A 22,410-nucleotide genomic window follows, 5' to 3' on the forward strand; every position below is an offset into this window, starting at 1 on the left:
GAAACTTCAATCTCATGGATTTAAAAAATCTCAAGGTATTTACTTGGTCTTCCCAGTACCACCATCCTCCCCAATGGCCCACACTGTACCTTTGTATCATTTCTGGCTGTCTTCTTTTCTTCAACACCAAATATACTGAATAACTAAACCATCATGACTTTATCTCCTAAATATCCTTCAGGTCCATCCAATTTTCTCCAACCCCATAGCCATGCCTAGCCCCTGGTCAAGAAAGCATCAGCCCCATACCTGGTGGTCTTCCCTTATTTCCCATTCCAATCCTTTTATATATATTTTTTTAAAGATTTGATTTATTTATTCATGAGAGACAGAAAGAGAGAGAGAGAGAGGCAGAGACAAAGGCAGAGGGAGAAGCAGGCTCCATGCAGGGAGCCCAATGTGGGACTCAATCTCAGGATGCCAGGAGCCACCTGGGGAATCCCTCATTCCAATCATTTTAACACACATTCAGGAGATTATTAAAATGCACATGTGATCATGTCAATTTCTTCCTTAAATCTCTTCAAAAGCTCCTCCCTATATTCACAATAATACCAAGCTTCTTAAACTATAAGACTTTGTATAGTTTGGCTCTTTTTTTCCTCAACAAGTATCATTCCTCTTAACACTCCACTCTCAAATCCTATCGATTTTTTTTTTTTAACAGATCGTCAACTGTGCCAATGTTCTTCCCCCACCATTCCTACCCCTTCCCTGGTTTGTCCCTATTCATCTTTAGGTCTCTTTATTATACTTTAACCATATGCTTCATTTTCACTGGGAAGTCTTCACAATACTTACCAGCACAAATCTAGGTTGGGTACCCCTGCCCTGTGCTGTCACAGAACCATATACTTCTTTTACCAAAGTTCTTCCCATTCTGTATTGTTAAATGTCTTTGTGCTGGTCTGCATTTACTACTAAACTCAATGTAGTCACTTACTACTCTCACCATATTCACTGTTGGAAGCCCAGAAAAAAACTAGCACTGTGCATGGCACATGGTGAATCATTAAAAAAAGTTTAAAAAACAATTTTTTTAAGATTTTATTTATTTATTCATGAGAGACAGAAAGAGAGAGAGAGAGGCAGAGACACAACACAGGCAGAGGGAGAAGTAGGCTCCATGCAGAGAGCCTGGCGTGGGACTCAATCCCTGGTCTCCAGGATCACACCCTGGGTTGAAGGCGGCGCTAACCCACTAGGCACCCCGGCTGCCCCCAAAGAGTTTAAAAATTAATGAATATTAACGAATAGGACTTGACAGCAAAGCTCTTCACAGCACACTTTTCATCCTCTCTAAAGCAGCAAGTATGAAAATTTTTCAGAGGCTAATCAATATAGTTTTTGAAAAATAAATGGAACATGTACGAAAATGAACTTAGGAGCATGCCTATCATTTCAAGCTTAATAAATCATCATTTCAAGGAACAAGTGGCTCAAGGTAGAAAACGAGGCTTCACACATTCTATCACCTTTCACAACCATTTACCAATATCCCTCAATTCTTCTCCAAAACATGTACCTTTGCTGTATCCCCATCTCAGGTGTGACTACCCGAAGCCAAGCCTCCACCATCTCACATTGCCCTACAACAGCTTGCCTTGACTCCAGTTTTTTGCAACCTTAAAATCTATTTTTCATACAGAAGCTTATGTTATTGTTTCACAACTCTTGACCGTGTGGACCTCCTGCTTACAATCTTCAATGAATCTGCCTTCATTTAAAGTGAAATGGAATAATGTCCTCACAATGCTGAAAGTAACTAAGTGGTTGGAGTATGTATATTAAATTTGGACAAAAGAGGCATTCAGGCAAAATGCATTATGAAAGAAAAGAAAGATCAAGTAATGAGACACAGGGTCAATTTTCTCAGAGTATTAACAATTCTAAATGAGTATTCATCTACTTAGCATAGTTCAAAATATATAAAGCCAAAATTTACAGGAATAACAAGAAACTGACAGAGCCATGACTGTAATTAGAGACTTCAACCAACTCTACCAGCATAGATAGTCAAGCAAAAATCAGTAAGGTCAGAGAGATTTTGAGCAAAATAATTAAAAAGCTTTATCTGTTGAGCAAATAAAAATTATGTACACAACAGTAAGAAAACATACATTCTTTTCAAACATACAAAGCATTTACAAAAACTTTCCTTGAAGCAGGTCATATATATAGCAAGACCATGTAGAATTATTATCCAGCAGACACTCTATAAATACAACACAATGAAATCAACACTAGATAACTAAAAAAATAACTAAAAGCACATTTGAAAATTAAAACTTTTAAATAATTCATGATTCTAGAAGAAATTATAAAGGAATATAGAAAATATATAGGACTAAATGATATAAAGAAATTATATACCTGAAATGTTTTGAGTATACAAATGTTGGAAATTAACCAGCTCAGCAAGTAAATCTGTACAAGAATATGAGAACACAAAGACATTTTAAGAAGAACAAAGACAAATAAAAAATTAACAAAATATATAGACCAAAAACAAAAAAGGAAAAAAATAAAAAGGAGCTCTTTGCAGAGACTATAAAGCTGACAAATTCCTGATAAGACTTATCAAAGGAAATAAAAAAAGAAATGAAGAAAGTAAAAATAATCATTGTGAAATAAATAAATGAAAAGGGAGATAAAAGTACAGAAACAACAGGATTTTTTTTTTTTGAAACAACTTTAAAAATATAATTAATGGACAACTGTGAACATCCTTGCTATGGGTTCAGCTGTCTCCCTCTAAAGTTCTTATGAAGTCTCAGTACCTCAGACTGTGACCACATTTGGAGACAGAACCTTTAAAAAGGTAATTAATATAAAATGAGGTAAAATGGGTGAGCCCTAAGGCAATATGACTAATGTCCTTAAGTGACATTAGGACCCAGAGGTATACAGAGGAGAGGCCCTAGGAAGGACCATGGAGAAGGCGGCCATCTCTGAGCCGAGGAAAAAGGTCTCAGGAGAAATCAAATCCATCGACACCTTCTATGGGAACTTCAAGCCCCTAGAGAAGTAAGAATATAAATTTCTGTTTAAGCCACCCAGTTTGTGGTACTTTATGGTAGCCCTAGAAAACTAACAGGATCTTTACACCAATAAATTTGAGTAAAGGGAACTTTCTGCACCCGTCAGTGGGAATGTGATTTGGTACAGCCACTGTGGAAAACAGAACGGAGGTTCCTCAAAAAATTAAAAATAGAATTACTATATGAGCTAATAATTTCACTACCGAGTACTTACCCAAGTGAAAATGAAAGCACTGATTCAAAAAGATATACGCATGCCTACGTTTATTGCAGCATTATTTACAATAGCCAAGACAGGCAAGCAACCTAAGTGTCCATTGATAGATGAATAGAGAAACTGTTGTATACAGATACAGTGGAATATTATGCTGCCATACAAAAAGATGAAATCCTGTCATTTGAGGTAACATGGAGGGACCTAGAGGGTATTATACTAAGTGAAATAGGTCAGACTGAGAGAGACGAGTATCATATGATTTCACTCATATGGGTGGGTGGGGAGAGCAAAAAGAAAAAAAAAAAACAGCTAACAAAAAGCAGAATCAGACTTCCACATATAGAGAACAAATTGATGGGTTGCCACAAGCAGTGGGTAATGGGATGGGCAAAATAAGTGAAGGCAGGAGGAAGATACTGGCTTCCAGTTATAGAATGAATAAGCCATGGGAATAAAAGGCACAGCCTAAGGAATAAAGTCAATGATATTATAATAGTGATGTAGGGGGACAGATGGTACCTACACTTGTGGTGAGCATAACAATTACATATAGAGATGTTGAATCCTATGCTGCACACCTGAACCTAATGTAACATTGTCAACTATACTCAAATGTTTTAAAGTTTAAAAAATTAAACAGCCAAAAGCTGGAAAGAATAGGAATTTCTACTGCTAGAGAAGGGATAAATTATGATACTGCCTTTTTTTTTTTTTTGGAAGTAAAATGAATCACTTTACTTGAATTTCAAGCTTTCGTGCTTTTCTAACAATTAAAATCTGGTGAAAGCTAATAAACCCTAGTGTTTTCAGTGGATATGTAAGAATATATGTGCTATATAGCATGTACACATTTTCTGAGGGATTTGTAAGTCGTGGAGGAAGACAAAATTTAGACTATCCTTAAGTATAAAGTAAAATGATTTGGGACCCTGGGGAAACCATGTAACAAGGCCACTGCCAATCACAGTTATTATTTCTCTTCAATCCAGGAGACAGAGCACACAGACCAGAAGAAGACAGAAGAAAGGCACCAGCCACCTCTCCCTTGCCCTCCCTGGGTGGGCAACTCGACATCTCTACTTGCTGCATCTTTTACAGCTGCCTTCCAAGTATATGATGTGGATGCAAAATACACATAAAGCCCTCTTACATAGGCATGACCTAGAGATGTGCAAAACTCTTCCATTGCCAATGCTTTTGTATCATTCACATGAGAAATACAGCCAGGGATGAAGATAACTTCCAGACTTCTGCCTTTCATATTCTTACAGGCCAGGTTTGGAAGGTCTGCTTGACTAAGGAAAGAGACTGATGTCTTTTGCAGGCAAGCTGGGATCCTTGGTGGCATCCACTGGGCTTTCTTGCAAGTAATGCCTTGAGGGCATGGTGCAAGCCAGAGAAGACAGCCCATCTGTCCCATCTCCAACAAGGTACTGAAGCTGCCATCATTCCAGCAGTCCCTCTATGGTTTCGTCCTATAATAAAATTCTATTCAGCTGTGGAAATCAGTAATCTCACCAGTATGTGTGAATATCAAAACCAAAAACTCTGCATAACATAAGCAAATTACAAAGGAACATAAATAGTATGGTACTACTTTTATGATGTCCCAAAACAAACAAAAGTTAACAAGATATAGCTCATGAATATGTACTTATAAGTAATAAAAAGGTAATTATAATATAAAATTCAGGATCATGTTCATATCTAAGACTAAAAAGAGTCTTTAAAAATACTGGAAACCTTCTATTTTTCAAATTGGGTTTCTTTTTTGTTATATGTCTTAAACAATATATTAAATATATTCTTTTATAGCTATCAAATATTTAGTAACTTCAAAAAAGCTTTTACCTTACTTTTTCAACTAGAAAAGAAATTCTTTAAATAAAAATTTTCAAAATTTTAAAATTAAAAAAAAATTGACACAGTTGGCTAGAATTTGCTTTACTGAGACAATATATTCATCACACAACACAAGCAATTATTTTAACACCAGGACTGAAACTTATCCAAAGCATAAGAAATAGGGGGTAGAAGGGAAGTCCTCAGAACATTCCACAAACTAAAAGAAAAAAAGCACCTTATCCAAAAAAAATCTATGTTGCTAGACATCTCCATATAAAATTATTGAGCTATCACAAATAGATTAATAATCATAAATATACTTAATACAGAGAAGTACTTCTGTCATATTTATTGTTATATTTAACCATAGCCTAAGCAGTAAATTTGGGGCATTTTTAACATAACATCAGCATGATTAGGAAAATCCTTCTTTTACCATTTTTCACTCTGAAAACTAGACCTTTTCCTCAACTAGCACTTACTAGAAAAGTCAACCTTAATTAAAGAAAGGTTTAATTTCAGGTTTTGTTTCAGGTTTTGTGTGACCCATTTGTCAATTTTTCAGGATCACCTCTTTCTCTTCCATTACACATGATCACGCTTTATTTCTTCAAAGAAGGAAAAAGTAACAGAGAAATCCATCCTCATTTTCCTTCTCTCATTCTCTTTCTTTTGTTCTCACTTACACTCCACCCATCCACTTATTCACAAAGATATCTACCAGGTACATTTGCTTTAAATTCAGAAACGGGCAAAAGCTAAACCTACTTGCTTAAACTGGATTTTAAAATGTGTGAGTTGCAAGTAACCATGTTCCCTTTATGCCTTTCTTTCTCCCAAACTTCCCGGTCTATAATGGGCTATGTAACCTTAAGCAAGTAACTTCATTTTTATTGATCTTTTTCCTCCTGTGCATTATCCAGTTGAATGAGATAATTCTTATAATACTGTCCAACTCCAAATTTCCACATTTCTAAGATATACATTTGAAACTTTCAACATTATTTAAGGAGAAAATCTAGAAAGGAGTTGCTCTTGATGCCAACAATAGCATCATCTCCTTGAAGCACAGCCATGCATCCTGGACTACTTAACGAGACTGAGCAGACATAAAAAGAATGACAACAAGCTAGCCCACTGGTCCCACCTGGTCTATGCTCTCACCCAGCCAACATATTTCCATGTGGAAAGAGCAACTGCTAGGGCTTTAGCAGTATCTCAGTTTCACAGTTAAAGGCAAAGTATGATTGAGATTCAATTTCTCACTTGTAAAGCATTAGAGACTTTTCCACTATAATTAAATTCTTGCATTATGACAACCTGCCTTGTTTCTGGTGGAACAAAAGTAAGCTGCTTTTGTCGAATTGATTACAAATGGAGAAAGGGAGTCTGTCTCCCTCTGAGCTGCAAAACAGAAATCTCATAGCCTTTTCACTCTCTGCCTCTCCTTGATTATTTGCACCAAGCTGGCCAGAAGTGGACTGTAGAACTGCCCGATCGCATACCAGCTCCACCTCTGAATGTCTGCTATCTCAATTTTCTTCAAACTCTATGGGGAGAGATAAGAGGTAAGGTGGGGCTGTAGTAATTACCGAGTTAGACAAGTGAGCATTTAAGATGCATTTAAGGTCTGGTGTGGAGCCAGAAAAACTCAGAAATATAAATCTATCATTTAATTGCTTGAAAAAAGAAATGTTGCTTTCCATCCTCTACCTGTCATCAGTCTCCCTCCCACATTTCACAAGGGCCATCCATCCCCACAATCATTTCTCTTCCACTTTAAGTGGCGCTTTTAGAAATGACATACAAATAAATGCTAAAAAACAGAGAGTAGAGGGATGCAGCTTTGCTAATAACTGCTGTGCAAACTTATACAAGTGCTTGAGTATTTCAGAGACTGATCAAAGTTATCATGGACAGAAATAACAAATCTGGCCAACAGCCACACTCCCACCTCTTTCCACCATTTTCTCCTTTTTAAAATCAGCAGATCATGGAGAAGAATTTCTAAGCATCAACATGATACATTTTACAGGTAACATTTTCTGTCTTCTGTATCCATAGTTTGGTAACATTAATCCCCAGGAGAAGTCCTCACCCCTGAAAGAATGGAATCTACAAAGGGAATAACTAGGTAAAGTGTCTTAATTCACAGGATCCTGTGTTTACGGAATGGGAATTGTAACTGCAATTCAGTTTAAAAGTAACCGGGTGATTAAATTAAGAATTTAAATTAAAACTCAGAAAAACCTTGCAAGTATTTACCCATAAACTAGAAACAATCTCCCCCCCCCCCCAAACACACACACAAAGTGTGTATATTTAAATACAAAGTGGTCTATTCCACAAGTAACTGATTTTATTTCAGCCATCTAATTGTTCTTATTCTCTGATTAGAATTCTACTTCTGAATTTACTTTAAATCACACTTTGGAATCAATGCCTTTCTGGGGTAATAGATGAAATTCTAGGAATGTAAGCCAGGTTGTTTTCCAAAGCTTTTCTTTTTTCTCCCTGAATCCAGTATGAGGCAAGTTCTCTGCCTTCACTCACCTCATCCCTTATCTTTGCCCCAGAAGTCCCCATGTATAGGATTTGCTAGTCCTGTACCAGGGCTCAACACAGACCTCCTTCCAGGAAATCTCGCCAAGATATTAGAGTTGATATCCCTCAGCCCCTGGGTTATTAGGGACATTCTGGTGAGATGCAGCAGTCACATCTGTTTCACACTCAGAAAGCCAATGCAGAGCTCCAGATGCAGGCATGATGGACATCCACGGTCACTGGGGAGCTGGTGCACACTGCTGAGACAGGGACAAGTCTGCTCACTCTACTGTATCCCACAGGATATCTCCATCAGCTCATCCAATTCTCAGGCCATGACGTGTTTAACTCCGGGAAGGGTGCCAGCTGCTCCACCAGGCCTCAGCATCCCCAAGAACATAAGCTTGTCGGCAGCAAAGAATCATGTAGAGATCCGCTCATCCTCACAGTTGACAGCGTACCCTTGCTCTCCCAAACGTCCTGCTTATCCTTCCTCCCTGCCCGCTGACTTCAGGCCCACCACCAAATACAGAAGCAAAGGCCATACAGAACTTGCTTAACTAGCTCCTACGAACTGGATGAGGTCAAATCCTGATAATAGACCCATATTCTATACCATTCTCATGTTTCCATTTCTCTGATCAAACCATTACTAACACAGAATTTGGTACCAAAACTAGTTCTGAAAAACAAAACATGTTTAATGTTAATAATCAGCTGATTCTTCACTCGGAATATTTGCGATTCCTACTTCCATTTGACAGTAAGGTATACTGAAGGACTACATTACATGTAAGATAAAGAACTCCACTTACTGTTGGGTCAATAATTATTTGTGATTTTATTCAAAGTCCCTTTGAAGAACCATAAGAAATGAATTCTTAGCTAATATCAGTTTGGGAGAGGGAAAGGAGGTCACTTTTTTTTTAATGTACAGATGTTGATAATATAAAATTAACCATACAAATATTCTACTTCCATAAATGCTTCTAATAATCAATTACAATGTTGCTTTAATACTATAATGTTCTCATTAAATCAACATTGCTTAACTAAAATGGTCATGTTTAAAAGATGCTCATATCATTTTTATGATCACTCTTGAAATTTTCTGGTAAAGTATATTATATAAATGACTTTGATAATGTGCTCTGAATAAAATGACATAAAGCTTCGCAGAAGAACCACTATAATCAAATGTCCAGAGAAGGAAAATGTGTGAGCAAGGAAAAAAAAAGCATGAAAGTGTGTGAGCAAGAGAGAGAGGAGGGAAGGAGAGAGAAAATCATTTGGACACATTAATGACCCTCAACAGATTCTGGCTGAAATATTTAATGACATCACTGAATATCACATTTACCATTAACTCCAACAGGAAATTTTGCAGAGCACTTTAATGCTCAAAGAAAAGAAAATATAGTGCATATTTACTGAGATTTTTTTAAACAGAAGATGGTTACTTTTCTTGGTTGCTCCCATTTCTTCCACTCAACAGGACATCAACATTTAAAGCCTAGGTCAAAGATGGCTTCATATGTGAAGCCGATCGTGGCCCATACCAACTCTGTTTCATTAAATATATTATAGTATCAATCACACCAAATTGTAGTAACTTATTTTGCCTGTCCCTGAGATGATGAAGACTTGAGGTCAGAGTCTAAATTTAATTTGTCTTTGTAGCCCTGTGTCTAACAAATAATAAATGCTAAATATAGGATTGCTGGATTAATCACACTGCAGGATAGGTGTGATGATTAATTTTGTGTCAAACTGACTGGGCCACAGGGTGCCCACATTAAACATTATTTTTAGGTGTGTCTGTAAGGGTGTTTCTAGATGAGATTAGCATTTGAATTGGTGGATTCAGTAAAAAGACTGAGCAGGTGGGTATTATCCAATCTGCTAAGTACCCGAATAGAACAAAAAGTGAAGGAAGGGAGGAGCCAGTCCTTGCTCAGCTTAAGCTGGGACAACAGTCTTCTCCTGTCCTTGAACTTGGACCTCCTGAAGAGGACTTGTCCTCTTCTCCTGTCCTTGGATTTACACCACCGACTCCCCTGGTTCTCAGATCTTTGAACTTGGACCAAAATTGCACCACCAAATTTCCTAGGTCTCTAGCATGTAGTTGGCAGATCATGGGACTTCTCAGTCTCCATAATCACATGAGCCAATTCCTTTTAATAAATCATATATATCATACAGAATATATATGCCTTCTGTTGGTTCTATTTCTCTGGAGGATCTTGATTAATATGAGAGAAGGTGTCAACATTTTCTGTGTGAACCCTACCACAGCATATCCAGTATCTTTAAGAATTTTATTTCCTCCAAGAGAAAGTGGGATGTAGCTATTCCTTATCAACACAGGGAAATAATTTGAAAGTCCTAGGTCAAACCCTAAAACCAGAAGCTGACATATTAAGTAGGATACCCAGTACCCCCAGGTATGTTGGTACATCCCAGCATATCTTCAGTCAAAGAGAACATATATACACAAATACTGACCTGAGTAGCAAATTTTCCTAAAGCCAAACTGACTACATTCTAAACTCAATTAACATGGCTTTAAAAAAATTTTAAAAATTGTTATTTTAATGAGTACTTGGTGACTGCCAGACAATATGCAAATGCTTTAGCATTTTTTTCTCATTTAACTTTCACAACAGTTTTATGGAGTAGGCATCATCACCATCATTTTCACATCGCAGATATGAAAATAAGATACAGAGGCCAGGTGAAGCCCTGGCACAGCCACAGTTAGAAACCAGGCAGCCTGAGTACAGAGCCAAGCTCTTCAACTCCACAGCAGGTTCTGTACTCTCAATAAGTCCCTCAATTGTTCCTAAAATATTATTTATTGAAATGGCAATGTTCAGGAATTTTTATACCTTTCCTTTAAAACTCACTGAAAAAGTTTAGAGCAAATTTAGAAAAATGAAAAAAAAAAAAAAGAAAAAAGAAAAAAGAAACCTCCATCTTTTGTGAAAGCAAAAACAGTCAGAAATCCGGACTGCCAAATAAAATATACCTGTCAAAGGCTGTAAAATCTGGGAGGCTGCCGGGAGCTGACATGTATCTACAGAATTTCCTAAAAGTAATAATCGCAGTTATGAAAGGCCTATCCAGTGAAAAGTAGAGACAGTGGTACTAAAAGAGCAAACATAAAGACATAGCATTTTTTAGAATCCAGCTCAGTTGTCAAGGGGAGGTCTACCTGAAATGGGAAGGGAGTCAGAAGCCTTTATCCCAAGAGTCCTTTACTATATAATGGAAATGAGGAAGACTCTGGAAATGACAGCTTTATTTAGAAAGTATTTGAAATAACTCACTCAAGTCAAAGATTTGGACTCCTCCAGCTCAGGACCAAATTATGTGTGCCTCCACCCACAACACTCCCTGCAATACTGGCAAATACTGGCCCCATTCGGAGATGGGGAATAACCACAGGCCACAAGAGAACTATGTAGAAAAGCAGCAAGTATCAAGAGAAATATAAGTAATAGGCCCATGAGGAATAAACATAACAGGAAGAATTACCCAAGGAAACACATGAAGAATTTGGACAAGTAACACTTCATAAACTGGAAAAAAAAGAAGAAAAAGAAAAAGAAAAAGAAAAAGAAAAAGAAAAAGAAAAAGAAAAAGAAAAAGAAAAAGAAAAGAAGAAAGAAAGAAAGAAAAAAGAAAAATTACAAACAAAAAGCCTCTCTTCAAAAAAAAAAAAAAATTCAAGGAAGAAGTACAAGGGTTCAAATGATAAAATACAAGATAACTGAAACATGAAAACAACCTGACAGAGCTCTGAAACACTATAGAAATACGATTTTAAGAGCCACTTTGGAAACTAAAAATTATGCAGAATTTGATTGAAAACATAGTAAGAAAAAAAAAAACCTAATGGGAAAACACAGTAAGTGAAATCAAAAAGTTAAAGATGAAGACCACGAATGTGAAAAAAAAAAAAGGAGAAACATGAGATGTATTTTCAGGGTTACTGAAGAAGAGAACAGAACAAAAAATATACTTTGCATATGATTTAAAAGTCTGAAAACATAAATGCCAGAGTTTAATGGTAGGAACCAGGAAAAAATGATATAGAATCATTAAAATCAAGACATAATCGATGAAGTTACTGAACTTTCTAGTAAATTAAAAATGGTCCACAGATATCTGAACAAAAAGCAAAACAAGAAAGTAGAAGATCAGTTTGCTTCAGTCTTCACAGTGGCATAAATGCCATATAGCAGTAAAGCAATGTTTCCATATTTCTTAAAAAATAAGAATTTAGACTAAACAGCTTTGATAAATATGGTTCATCATCACAAATAATAAAGAAATCAGTGGCAATCTTAATCTTAAAAGGATGATAAAACAAGAGGAGGGAAAAGGGATTTAAAAAGAAATATCAATTTTGACATTTTTCGTAGCAAAAAGTCAAAAGATGTTGCTTAAAGTTAAATTCAGTCATTTAAAAAAAATTACCAGAACTCAGCGGGTTAACCTGTTTTTAATTGAAGTACTGCTGACATACAAGGTTGTATTAGTTTTAGGCTTACAACATAGTGATTAGACAATTCTATACACTACTCATTGCTCACCAAGATAAGCAGAGTCACCATTTGTCACTATACAATGGTATTAGAATATTATTGACTATATTCCCTATGCTGTACTCTTTATCTCCAGGACTTACCTATTTTATCACTGAATGTTTGTATTCATCTATTTCACCCATCCCCCGACACCTCTCTGGCAAGTATCAGTTTGTTCTCTATATTTAAGGTTCTATTTGTCAAGTAATAGCATCACACTGGTGAGGACACATTAATTTGAAATTAATAAATTCCTTCAGTTTAAATTCACTTCTTATTTCTTCCATTATATTGGAAGCAAACTGAAAAAATAACTCTTTATTAGAAATACAAAGTATAGGGGTGCCTGGGTGGCTCAGTCAGTTAAGCGTCTGCCTTTGGCTCAGGTCCTGATACTGGGGTCCCTGGACTGAGCCCCTTGCTTGGGGCTCCCTGCTCTGTAGGAAGTCTGCTTCTCCCTCTGCTCCTCCTCCCACTCATGCTCTCTCTCTCAAATAAATAAAATTTTAAAAAATAAATACAAAGTACAAATATGATGTTTTACAAAACCATCCCTATTTACTTGTATATATGCACACAGAGACGTTGTAAACAATGTTCACCAAATGTTAAAAGGTGTGAGGCAAGGTGGTGACAGAGCATGCTTTAATGTTTTAAAAATGAGCAATGCATCATCTTTTCAAATAATAAAGCCATTATTCTACTTTAATAATTGCATAATATTTCTCAGATCCCTATATATTATTTTGTTCTCATTTCCCAGATAAGAGAAATTAGACACCCAAAGGTGAAATGACTTGATGGAAGGGTGACCTAATTCAGAATATTTTAATAAATATGTGATATACCTACTAGTTTCGATTGTTATCAAATCTACTGACGTGGCCCAATAAGAGGATGACATATAATTATATATGCCTGAACTGTCACATACAGTAGGAAATTCCAAAGAGTACTCAACATAAGGCCAAAGTCACCAGGCAATTCTTCTAGAAGGTTGCCACGCACCAACCATGTGTTAGAGTTAGTGACCATTGAGGGCACTTCGAATTCTGAAAATGTTTGACTTTATGATGTGAAGTCATACAACAAAGTTATGAATCTCTCTCTTATGCTATAAAATAGTATCAATAACACACTCACATTTAGAGCTCTATGCTTTAAATTGTTTTCACAAATTCATCATACTTTCTTTCCCCAATAACAACTCTTGAAATAGTAGGACAGGTGTTATTAATTCCACCATGCAGTTGAGAAAATTAAAATTCAGAAAAGATGTCACTGGTTCATGATCATACAGACCGATTATTACAGAGCCAAGACTTGTTTTTCTGTCTTTGTTCTATTCCATGTTTATTATCCAAGCAGCTACTCTACAGAAACGTATAGTAGCCCATACCTGATAATATATTTATTTATATACCTGGGGTTTTCTGAGCAACTATGCCTACTTAGTTCAAAATGGAAAAAAAGGCTAGGTTGCTGTGGATTCTTTCTATCCTGTGTGAAAAGCGAGCCTTGGAAATTCATGGAAAAGAACTTTAAAGCACCCACACTATAAATGCCCATCACTATGCTACAAACTCTTTTTTTGGTAAGAAATTAAAACTTTCTCAGAAAAGTTTGCTATTGTCCTCACAGTTTCCATAAAGAAATGAAAGTCATTCACTGCTAATACTGGATGGTTTAAGCAGCTGTTCATCAGAGGTAGTCAGAGAGCAAGTTTTCATGTTAACTCTGATAAGCTGGGCTAATGTATATGCAAGTGTATATTTTGGACACCTGCTCTAAACCAGCAGCTGAGAAGCACTTGGTAAACACACCCTGGAGCGGCTGGAAAACAAATGGAGCAAAGCCAGGTTTGTGCAGCCAGGTCCACGAACAAGCTGCCTCATTCACGAGGAGAGCAACTGGTAAATACATTCATAGGCATATATACCATATTTTACGATAATACTGTGAACAGGAAATAACGGGAATGGAATCTTTTCTGAATTTATTTGATGTTTTCTAATGGCAGATGGTAGGGGGCAAATTCAAATGCAATGAAATTGAATAAAAGAACTTAAAAACTGAGTAAAAGAAAGAACTTAATGCAAATATAGCTATTTTCTAAGGAAAGAGAAGATGAAGACTGCTCCCGGAAGTGAGACTCTTGGTGTGGCCAGAAAAGGAATTCTGCAAATGCTATTCAGGCCATTTAAATATTAGACCCTAAGCAGAAAGGCACAGCATGATATTCTGTGGCTCTTGGCAAGATTTGATCACCACTGGCACACTGGAAATGTACTGAACAGTCTTAAGAGCAGTATTCAAATCTCTTTTCAATTATGTAGACAGTGGCAATGTTACTTCCACTGCTGACACTTTAAAACTTCATTTTTTAAAAGATTTTATTTATTCATAGAGACACACAGAGAGAGAGAGGCAGAGACACAAGAGAGGGAGAAGCAGGCTCCATGCAGGGAGCCCGACATGGGACTCGATCCCGGGTCTCCAGGATCATGCCCTGGACTGAAGGCGGTGCTAAACCGCTGAGCCTCCCGGGCTGCCCTAAAACTTCATCTTAATAGTGACCTTGTCAATACACTTAAAATACAGAAAAGATAAATTTTCAAACTCTGCAATTTTCTTCCTGAATCAGACATTGTTAAAATTAACAGTATCTGATTCAAGCAGGCTTAAAAAGCACCAATGTATTCTCTGTTCTAAGGCATCTATAAGTAGAATTACAGATCAAAAATATGAAAAAGGGCTATAAGAAAAAAAATAATTCATCAGGACAAACATACATTAAGTGAAATACTGCTCCTTCCTCTATATAGACTTTTGAAAAAGACTTTTATAAGCTAGGAGGCACAATCATTTAGAATGAATCACATATATTATAGTCAATCAAGATAATATTTTCAGAACTTATCCTCAGGGTAAGTAGTAACACAATGATTCTCTTTGCCATCATCTTCAGTTGTCATAAAATTAGTTACAGAACAAGGACATTGTCAAAATGAATAAATTCACAAAGTTAATACAGATCCATTCAAACATAAAAATTTAATAACAATTGAATGAAAACATAAAGTAATACTTTACCAACATCATACATAAGGGATAAATATACTTTGGATGGTAATGAGTGAAGGTTTCCATATTTACATAGGGACAAGCCAGGAAAATTTAAATTTACTACCTTAGCTTTAGGGAGTCCATAATATCATGAACTTTATTTTATGAATGAAATTATCAGCGGTGTGCTGGTTCTAGCTCATTCCTCGGCTCATGAATGCCAACTGTTAAATTTTAAGGATCCCTGCAAGCTAGTTTTTAAATCACTGAAAACAGCCATAATGAGAGTATTTACACCATGGGAACTGACAAACGCTACAGATTGGGCCTCCTGACCCCAACACCCAGAGCCAGTTTAAAAGCACCTCATTGATCACATAAAAATACACAGTACAATTAATTCTCACAAAGTAAATTCCCCCACTTAGGCAATACTGGGGTCAAGAAAAAGAACATTACCATACACCCACAAGTCTCTCTAGTATCACCTGTGAATCAATACTCCCTCTAGAGGTCTGAAAAATCTTCTCGGTACAAATACTAGAAAGGAGCAATGTTAGCAATGATGAGAGAAGAAGGCAATGTTAAATCAAAGTATAAGCTGGAAAATCATTTGTAAGCAACTGTGAAGGTAGGCTGCAAAAAAAGACACAACTTGATGCACATTTACTTGACAATAGCATGAGCAGTGTGGAAGGAAAATATGAAACAGCAGGTGTTATGCAGCTATGCAAGGGTTATGAGTTATGAGGCACATGTCTATGTACCAGACATGTTGAGCATGAAAACGTTAGGAAAGAAATACTGTAATTTTATGTGTATTTCCTACAATTTTTATATTCTAACCAGTACAGATTATGAGGAAAGCTCAAATAAATAACTGCCACACATAAAGTGATAGCCAGCTTTTGATTACTGCTGAAATTCACAAGATTTTTCCCCCTCTAACTTTAGAGTGGAACCTGTCTGTGAAAAACCAAACCCTTCCTCATCCCACTCCTCTGAAGAAAGCTGATAGGGCTGGAGCAAAGAGGACAGCATTTGACAGCAATCCTGTGCCCTGTGGTACTGGTATCAGGATTACACTTGTAGGAAATAACATATATTGTTTTTTTTTTTTAATTTTTTTTTAATTTATTTATGATAGTCACAGAGAGAGAGAGAGAGAGGCAGAGACACAGGCAGAGGGAGAAGCAGGCTCCATGCACTGGGAGCCTGACGTGGGATTCGATCCCGGGTCTCCAGGATCGCGCCCTGGCCAAAGGCAGGCGCTAAACCGCTGCGCCACCCAGGGATCCCCAGAAATAACATATATTTACACAAAATCTGGCTTCTTTTGTTTTTGCTTTGTCCCAGTGATCAGTTGTATACAGTAGTTTCCCAGTTTTCAAGATTTATCGACAAACTGATTCTTTAATTCCAGCTTAAGTTCTAGAAACTGAGGACAACGAGAACTTATACAAAAACAAGTTGCCTCCTTACAAATGTCTTCGTATTTAAGGGTTTAAAATTAAAACTTACACTTTATAGATAGATGTATGTACAAAGTATTGGCCTCTGTCTCATACTCAGACATGAAAGTGCTCTCATAATAACTGCCCCCAAGTAATGTTCAACATAAGATTTTCACTGCAGTTACAAAATTTGATGAACTAACCTTTATTGTTTTCCTCTTCATATGGATATTCATTCATCCATTTGTCTCTAGAGTCACATTGATCCTGCAAGAAAAACACACAACAACAAATAATGAGAAGTTCCACATGCTGATGACATTCTTCCATTGGGGGTGAACAACTTAATTCTGCAATTCTTTAGGCTTTTGATTAGTAGAACAACATAATAAAAGCAATAACCAAAGAATTTTTTTTCTTTAGTTGTTTGTTGCTTTTTCTCTACCAGCCACTAAAGACCAAAGTGGAGGAATGAAAGAATAGAAATTGGATCTCCAACTATGACAGCTCCTGGGCACAAGATAATAAAGATCTGGAGAAAGATATGGGAGAGAGAGAAGAAAAAGGGAGGTAGCAGAGACAATGTGGAGGAGAAAATGCCAGAATTTGGTTTAAAAGTAAACCAGTAAACTCCTCCTGGAGCACTTGGCTTCCTTATTCTTAGCAACCAAAAGATTTTAAAGTAATGCTATTTTCCAGAGGAAATGATCTTTTTTCCCTTACAGTTGATACAAATATGCAGCATAATTAATATGAATACTTTTTTTGTACCTCCATGTTGATCAATACACAAGTAGCTTTTTTTTTTTTTTTTAAGATTTATTTATTTGAGAAAGCATGTGCACAAGTGCACACAGGTGAATGGGACATGCCAGGAGAGGGGCAGAGGGAGAGAGTCCTCAAGCAGACTCCCTGCTGATCACAGAACCCACCACAAGGGCTCAATTCACAGCCAGGGGATCATGGCCTGAGGCAAAACCAAGAGTGGAGCGGGCCACCCACTTAACCCACTGGGCCACCCAAGCATCCTCCCTGCCCACCCCCGCCCCCACCGGTAACTTGTTAAAAATTAATCTGATATATGCCACTTCTTGAAAGCTTCCATATCCCCAGGATCATTTGGATCTCACCAAATAAAATTATATATTGCTAGACTAGAGAGTTCAGATTACAATAAACCACTTGCCCTATTTGGAAGTATCTTGAAAGTCCTGTTTATTTTCATTCAGCATTATATAACTTACTTCAGAATTCCCACTTCATGAGGCAAATTTTCTTTGGCATTCAGTTAAGCCAGCTTAGTAGGCATAAATGACTTTGTTTTCTCATTTGGAATTATACTCAAGAGGAGACAGGCCTTGGCGTTCATAGCAGCACCCACTATGTGCCAGTGGGCCACCACTGAAGCACCAGGCCAGATTTCCTTTCCATGTGGTCTCCATACATTTGAAAACAAAAAGGGTTCACTCACTCATAGGACCTTAAATGAAATGTAGCAAAATTCACAAGTTCCATGGGCTTGGTCTGTTAGGAGGATTGGCCTTTAATTTTATTCTGGTTTTAAATCAATCAATCAATTAACCAATTTCTGTCTCTCCTTCCCCTTTGCCCCCTCCTTTCCTCCACACTCTTAATATTTATATATATATATATATATATATATATATATAAGCACATACATTTATGTCTCAAAATGCATCTTCTAATATATACTACAGCTTTCACTACTAGAAATGCTAGTGAAAAGCAACATAACATAAATGTAATATTTTAATAATATTTTAACATTACAATAGCAAACTAGATAAATTCTCTTGAAATTCAGAGTACAATTCTATTTTATATTATGAAACCATAATATGGTATCCCTTGAAAGAATTAAAAAGTCATCTAAAACACCATGTTCTTATCAAACATGTCCTGTCCTTTCTAGTCTTCAAAATATATCTAAATCAATCAGTTCCAACCTAGCAAAATGTACTGGGTACATCAAAAACTGGTTTCAATCTTACATTCCAATTTTCTATGATTTTTTTTCACACTTTGATATAGCCTGGTCATTTTCACATGATATTATTCAATTTCCTACTGCTTATTCCAAACTTCATAATACTCCCATTGTAGGGATACATTTACTCCCAGATTTTTGCCTAATAATTTATGATTTTGTGCGACTACTGATAACGTTTCAACATCCTTCTATGTAAATCTTGTCTACACCAGGGCCTCTGCCAGCTTGGATAATCCCTTTGTACAACTAGAGCAGACACAGACAGACTCTAATCAGGAGGGAGGGCCAGGCAAGCAGAGCCCACAGATTTTCACCATCATTCGTCTCTCAGCCACCCTCATCTACTATACTTAGCTGCTCTAAGTCTGCACCTTTAATTATTGCCTTAGGATATAGTTATAGAAGTATAATTACTAGATCAAAATAATAGGAACTTTTTTTCTGGTTTTCAAAATATGTTTTTAAACAGACCATGCTAATTTATACTCCCAACAGAAAAAGACGCACATGCTAACATAGTGCCATTCCCATCTTTATTTCCTGAAACACAGCACATTCCCTAGCACATTTCAGGGGATCAACAAATGTCTGTCAAATGAGTAAATGAAGCTAATGACAAATGGAAGAAAAGTAAACTCATATTTCCATCAATCATGTAGAATTATCCATGTAACTATAGCCTTCATCATATAATCTGTATTTTTAGTTAAAATTAATTCTGAAATAAACATTACATTATGAACCATACATAACACAATATCCCATATTTTGATAGCATTTTGGGATTTATGGAGTAGCCCATGATATAATTTGTACTGAAAGCAGTTCTGTGACTTGAGTATATGAACTACTTTAAGATCTATTTGATAATGATGAGATCAATTTTGTACCCAAGGTAACTAGTTAGATAATGTCAGGGTCCTTATAAAACTCCTTAGTTCCACATCTGAGCAGTGTTCTTTGTGGTTTATCTTTACAACCGCCTACAACTTCAATGTATTTTTATTTTATTTTTTTAAAGATTGTATTTATTCATGAGAGACAAAGGTAGAGGGAGAAGCAGGCTCCATGCAGGGAGCCTGACGTGGGACTCAATCCCGGGTCTCCAGGATCAGGCCCTGGACTGAAGGCGGCGCTAAACCGCTGAGCCACCCAGGCTGTATGTACGAATTAAAAACCTGAGGCAAATGTATGTTTTAAATCTGAGGAAAACCTAGTAATAATGCTAACTTGTGTCTTCCGTGTAATTCACGTTCCTCAAAGCGTGCTCAAGCTCATCTCTTGCTCTGCAGTTCCCAACTGGCACCCCTCTACTTTAAGTAGCACAAATGGTAGCAAATGAAGACACAGTTGAGAGCTGAGAAGACCTATTCCTAGGGTCACCTCTGCCTCCCCACTGGCCATCTGACCTGAAACAAGTCATCCAACCTGAGTCCCAACTTCCTTCTCCACAGAGGCGGTGTTAATAATAACATCAGTTCTATCTACCCCACCTACCCTAAGCAATGTCTATACAGCAATCTGCGCTGCACATTGGAATTATCACTCTTTAATCAGTAGCCCAGATATTAAGCAAGAAAACAACAGGATCTCCCAAAGCTGAGACCACAAAATAAGCAGATGAATCTCTCTTTTATTCATGCTAAGGGACCTTTGTTTTGCCGCCCCCCTCAAATCCCCATCAATATCAAGCCATGATATAAAATACAAAAATGGCTCATTTCCAGCAACAGTTTATATCTCATTAATTTCCTAAAAGATTACTTAACTCTGCCAAATAGGTTTGTAAAATTATCCAGTAAATCTTCCCAAAGCACAGAAGTTTTAAAGGCTACTATCCTCATCAAAAATTCATCACACATGGTTTTAGTGCTTACTTTCCTGGCTTCAAAAATGATTCTCGGGGCATCTGGGTGGCTCAGTGGTTGAGCATCTGCCTTTGGTTCAGGTCGTGATCCTGGGATCCTAGGATCAAGCCCCACATCAGGCTCTTTGCAGGGAGCCTGCTTCTCCCTCTGCATCTCTCTCTCTCTCTCTCTCTCTCTCTCTCTCTCATAAATAAATAAAATCTTTAAAAAAAACAAAAACAAAAAACAAAAATGATTCTCAATTGTCAGGTAAAGAAGCAGCAAAGAGTTGGTCACTTATTTCAATACAAAAAATGTGAGAAGAAAAGCCACAAAATACTACATTTTGGAAAGAAGTTCAGAGTTACTTTTAAACAAAAATACTGCTGCCTATTACTAGTAGTTAATACTCATGTTTTAATTGTGAGTCTGGAAAAATTGTAGCAATAAAGAATGATCTTCTAAATTCTGTTACTTTCTAACTCTTGTTGTCTCCCCTAAAATTTCCTAAAAGGAACTGTAAGCTTTCTTTGTAAGTCAAAGAGAGTACCCTGGGAGAACAGAACTTGACCTTGGCCAGAAGGCACATGTATGCCACCCACCTCAATGAAGATGGAGTCACACTTCAAGGTGTGTGTTTATGATTATTACCCTGTAGTAACAGGCTGCTGACTCTTCATCACATCCTCAATAATCTATTATGTTCTCGATCTTTAAAGGTGAGTGTTTAATACATTCTAAATAGTTCAGGACTCAAAAAAAAAAAAGTTCAGGACTCATAATTACACTTGTTGATAGTCCGCCTGAAAATCCCTTTCACATATCTTGAAACAGAGACAGAGAAACCCCTTTTAAAGGTGTTTTCAGACATCTGACTAGTCAGGGTATTCTACTCTCTGCCCAAAGGTAATTCAGTTGCTCTGTTTCAAGTAAATTGAATTCTGGTAATGGTACAGCAATCCCATTTGGAATTCTGTCTTCTAGATTCAGTTTTACAAATCACTGCTTCATTAGTTGTGATCTTGTGTTTTCAAGGGCTGATAAAAAAAAAAAAGTCAGGTAATAAAGGTTCATATACATATTCACATAACTTTTTAAGCCGATTAGGGAACCTGACAGGCAGGCTTCGGGCATTTAAGTTGAAGATATTATATAATAGATCCATCTTGGCCTTAGTGTGCATCAAGGTTTTTGATACATAAGTTGCTTTTTTTCATTTAAAGTTATTTCTATTTTATCTGTCGCAGTGAGTTATCTTGGAAACTAAAAATATTTGAAGGTTAATCTAAATATTTCTGGAGATAAATGCATATCTAAGTGCTACGTTTTCATAGCTATTTTGACTTAAAATGAAAAGAGACGCTGAAGACACAAAGCAGTGAGCTTGTTGCTAGGTGACAGGTGACACCTACCGTATCTCTTCTGAACTTGTACAGCATGAGACGTCTTACTGCTGAGAAAAGACACACGGATTTCCGTGGCATAAACAACATTTTCTATAGAGAAGCAAACTAGTGTTCAGATATTCTTTTTTAACATAGGCCATAAGTAGTCAGCAATTTACGTCTATATGAATATCCAATTTTAGAAACGCCTCTCACCACGAATAGGAAAAGACAGTTCTTTATCTCCCATTTGGGGAATATGGTTCTACATTCTAAATAATGTCTACATATGAAATGCACATAATTTTCATGATTTGTAATTAAAGAGTGATTATTATTCTTTGTAGCTCATGAATTTTCAAAGTTTTAAAAGAAATCACTTCAACTAGCGTAGGTAGAGTCCACAGA

At 36.7% G+C, this 22,410-nt stretch overlaps 1 protein-coding gene across 11 annotated transcripts in view; it reads right to left on the minus strand.

Annotated features, from left to right (window-relative positions):
- KLF12 (KLF transcription factor 12) overlaps positions 1-22,410 on the minus strand; it is a 578,512-nt gene that overhangs the window by 267,104 nt on the left and 288,998 nt on the right. For all 11 annotated transcript variants that reach the window (XM_072760694.1, XM_072760698.1, XM_072760697.1 and 8 more), the window contains one exon: positions 16,963-17,026. In XM_072760694.1, coding sequence (XP_072616795.1) covers positions 16,963-16,995 — 33 coding nt within the window. In that variant the 5' untranslated portion in view covers positions 16,996-17,026. The remainder of the gene's footprint in view (positions 1-16,962; positions 17,027-22,410) is intronic.

This window comes from Vulpes vulpes, chromosome 6 (assembly GCF_048418805.1).
Source record: "Vulpes vulpes isolate BD-2025 chromosome 6, VulVul3, whole genome shotgun sequence".
In the NCBI taxonomy this organism is placed as follows: Eukaryota; Metazoa; Chordata; class Mammalia; order Carnivora; family Canidae; genus Vulpes; species Vulpes vulpes.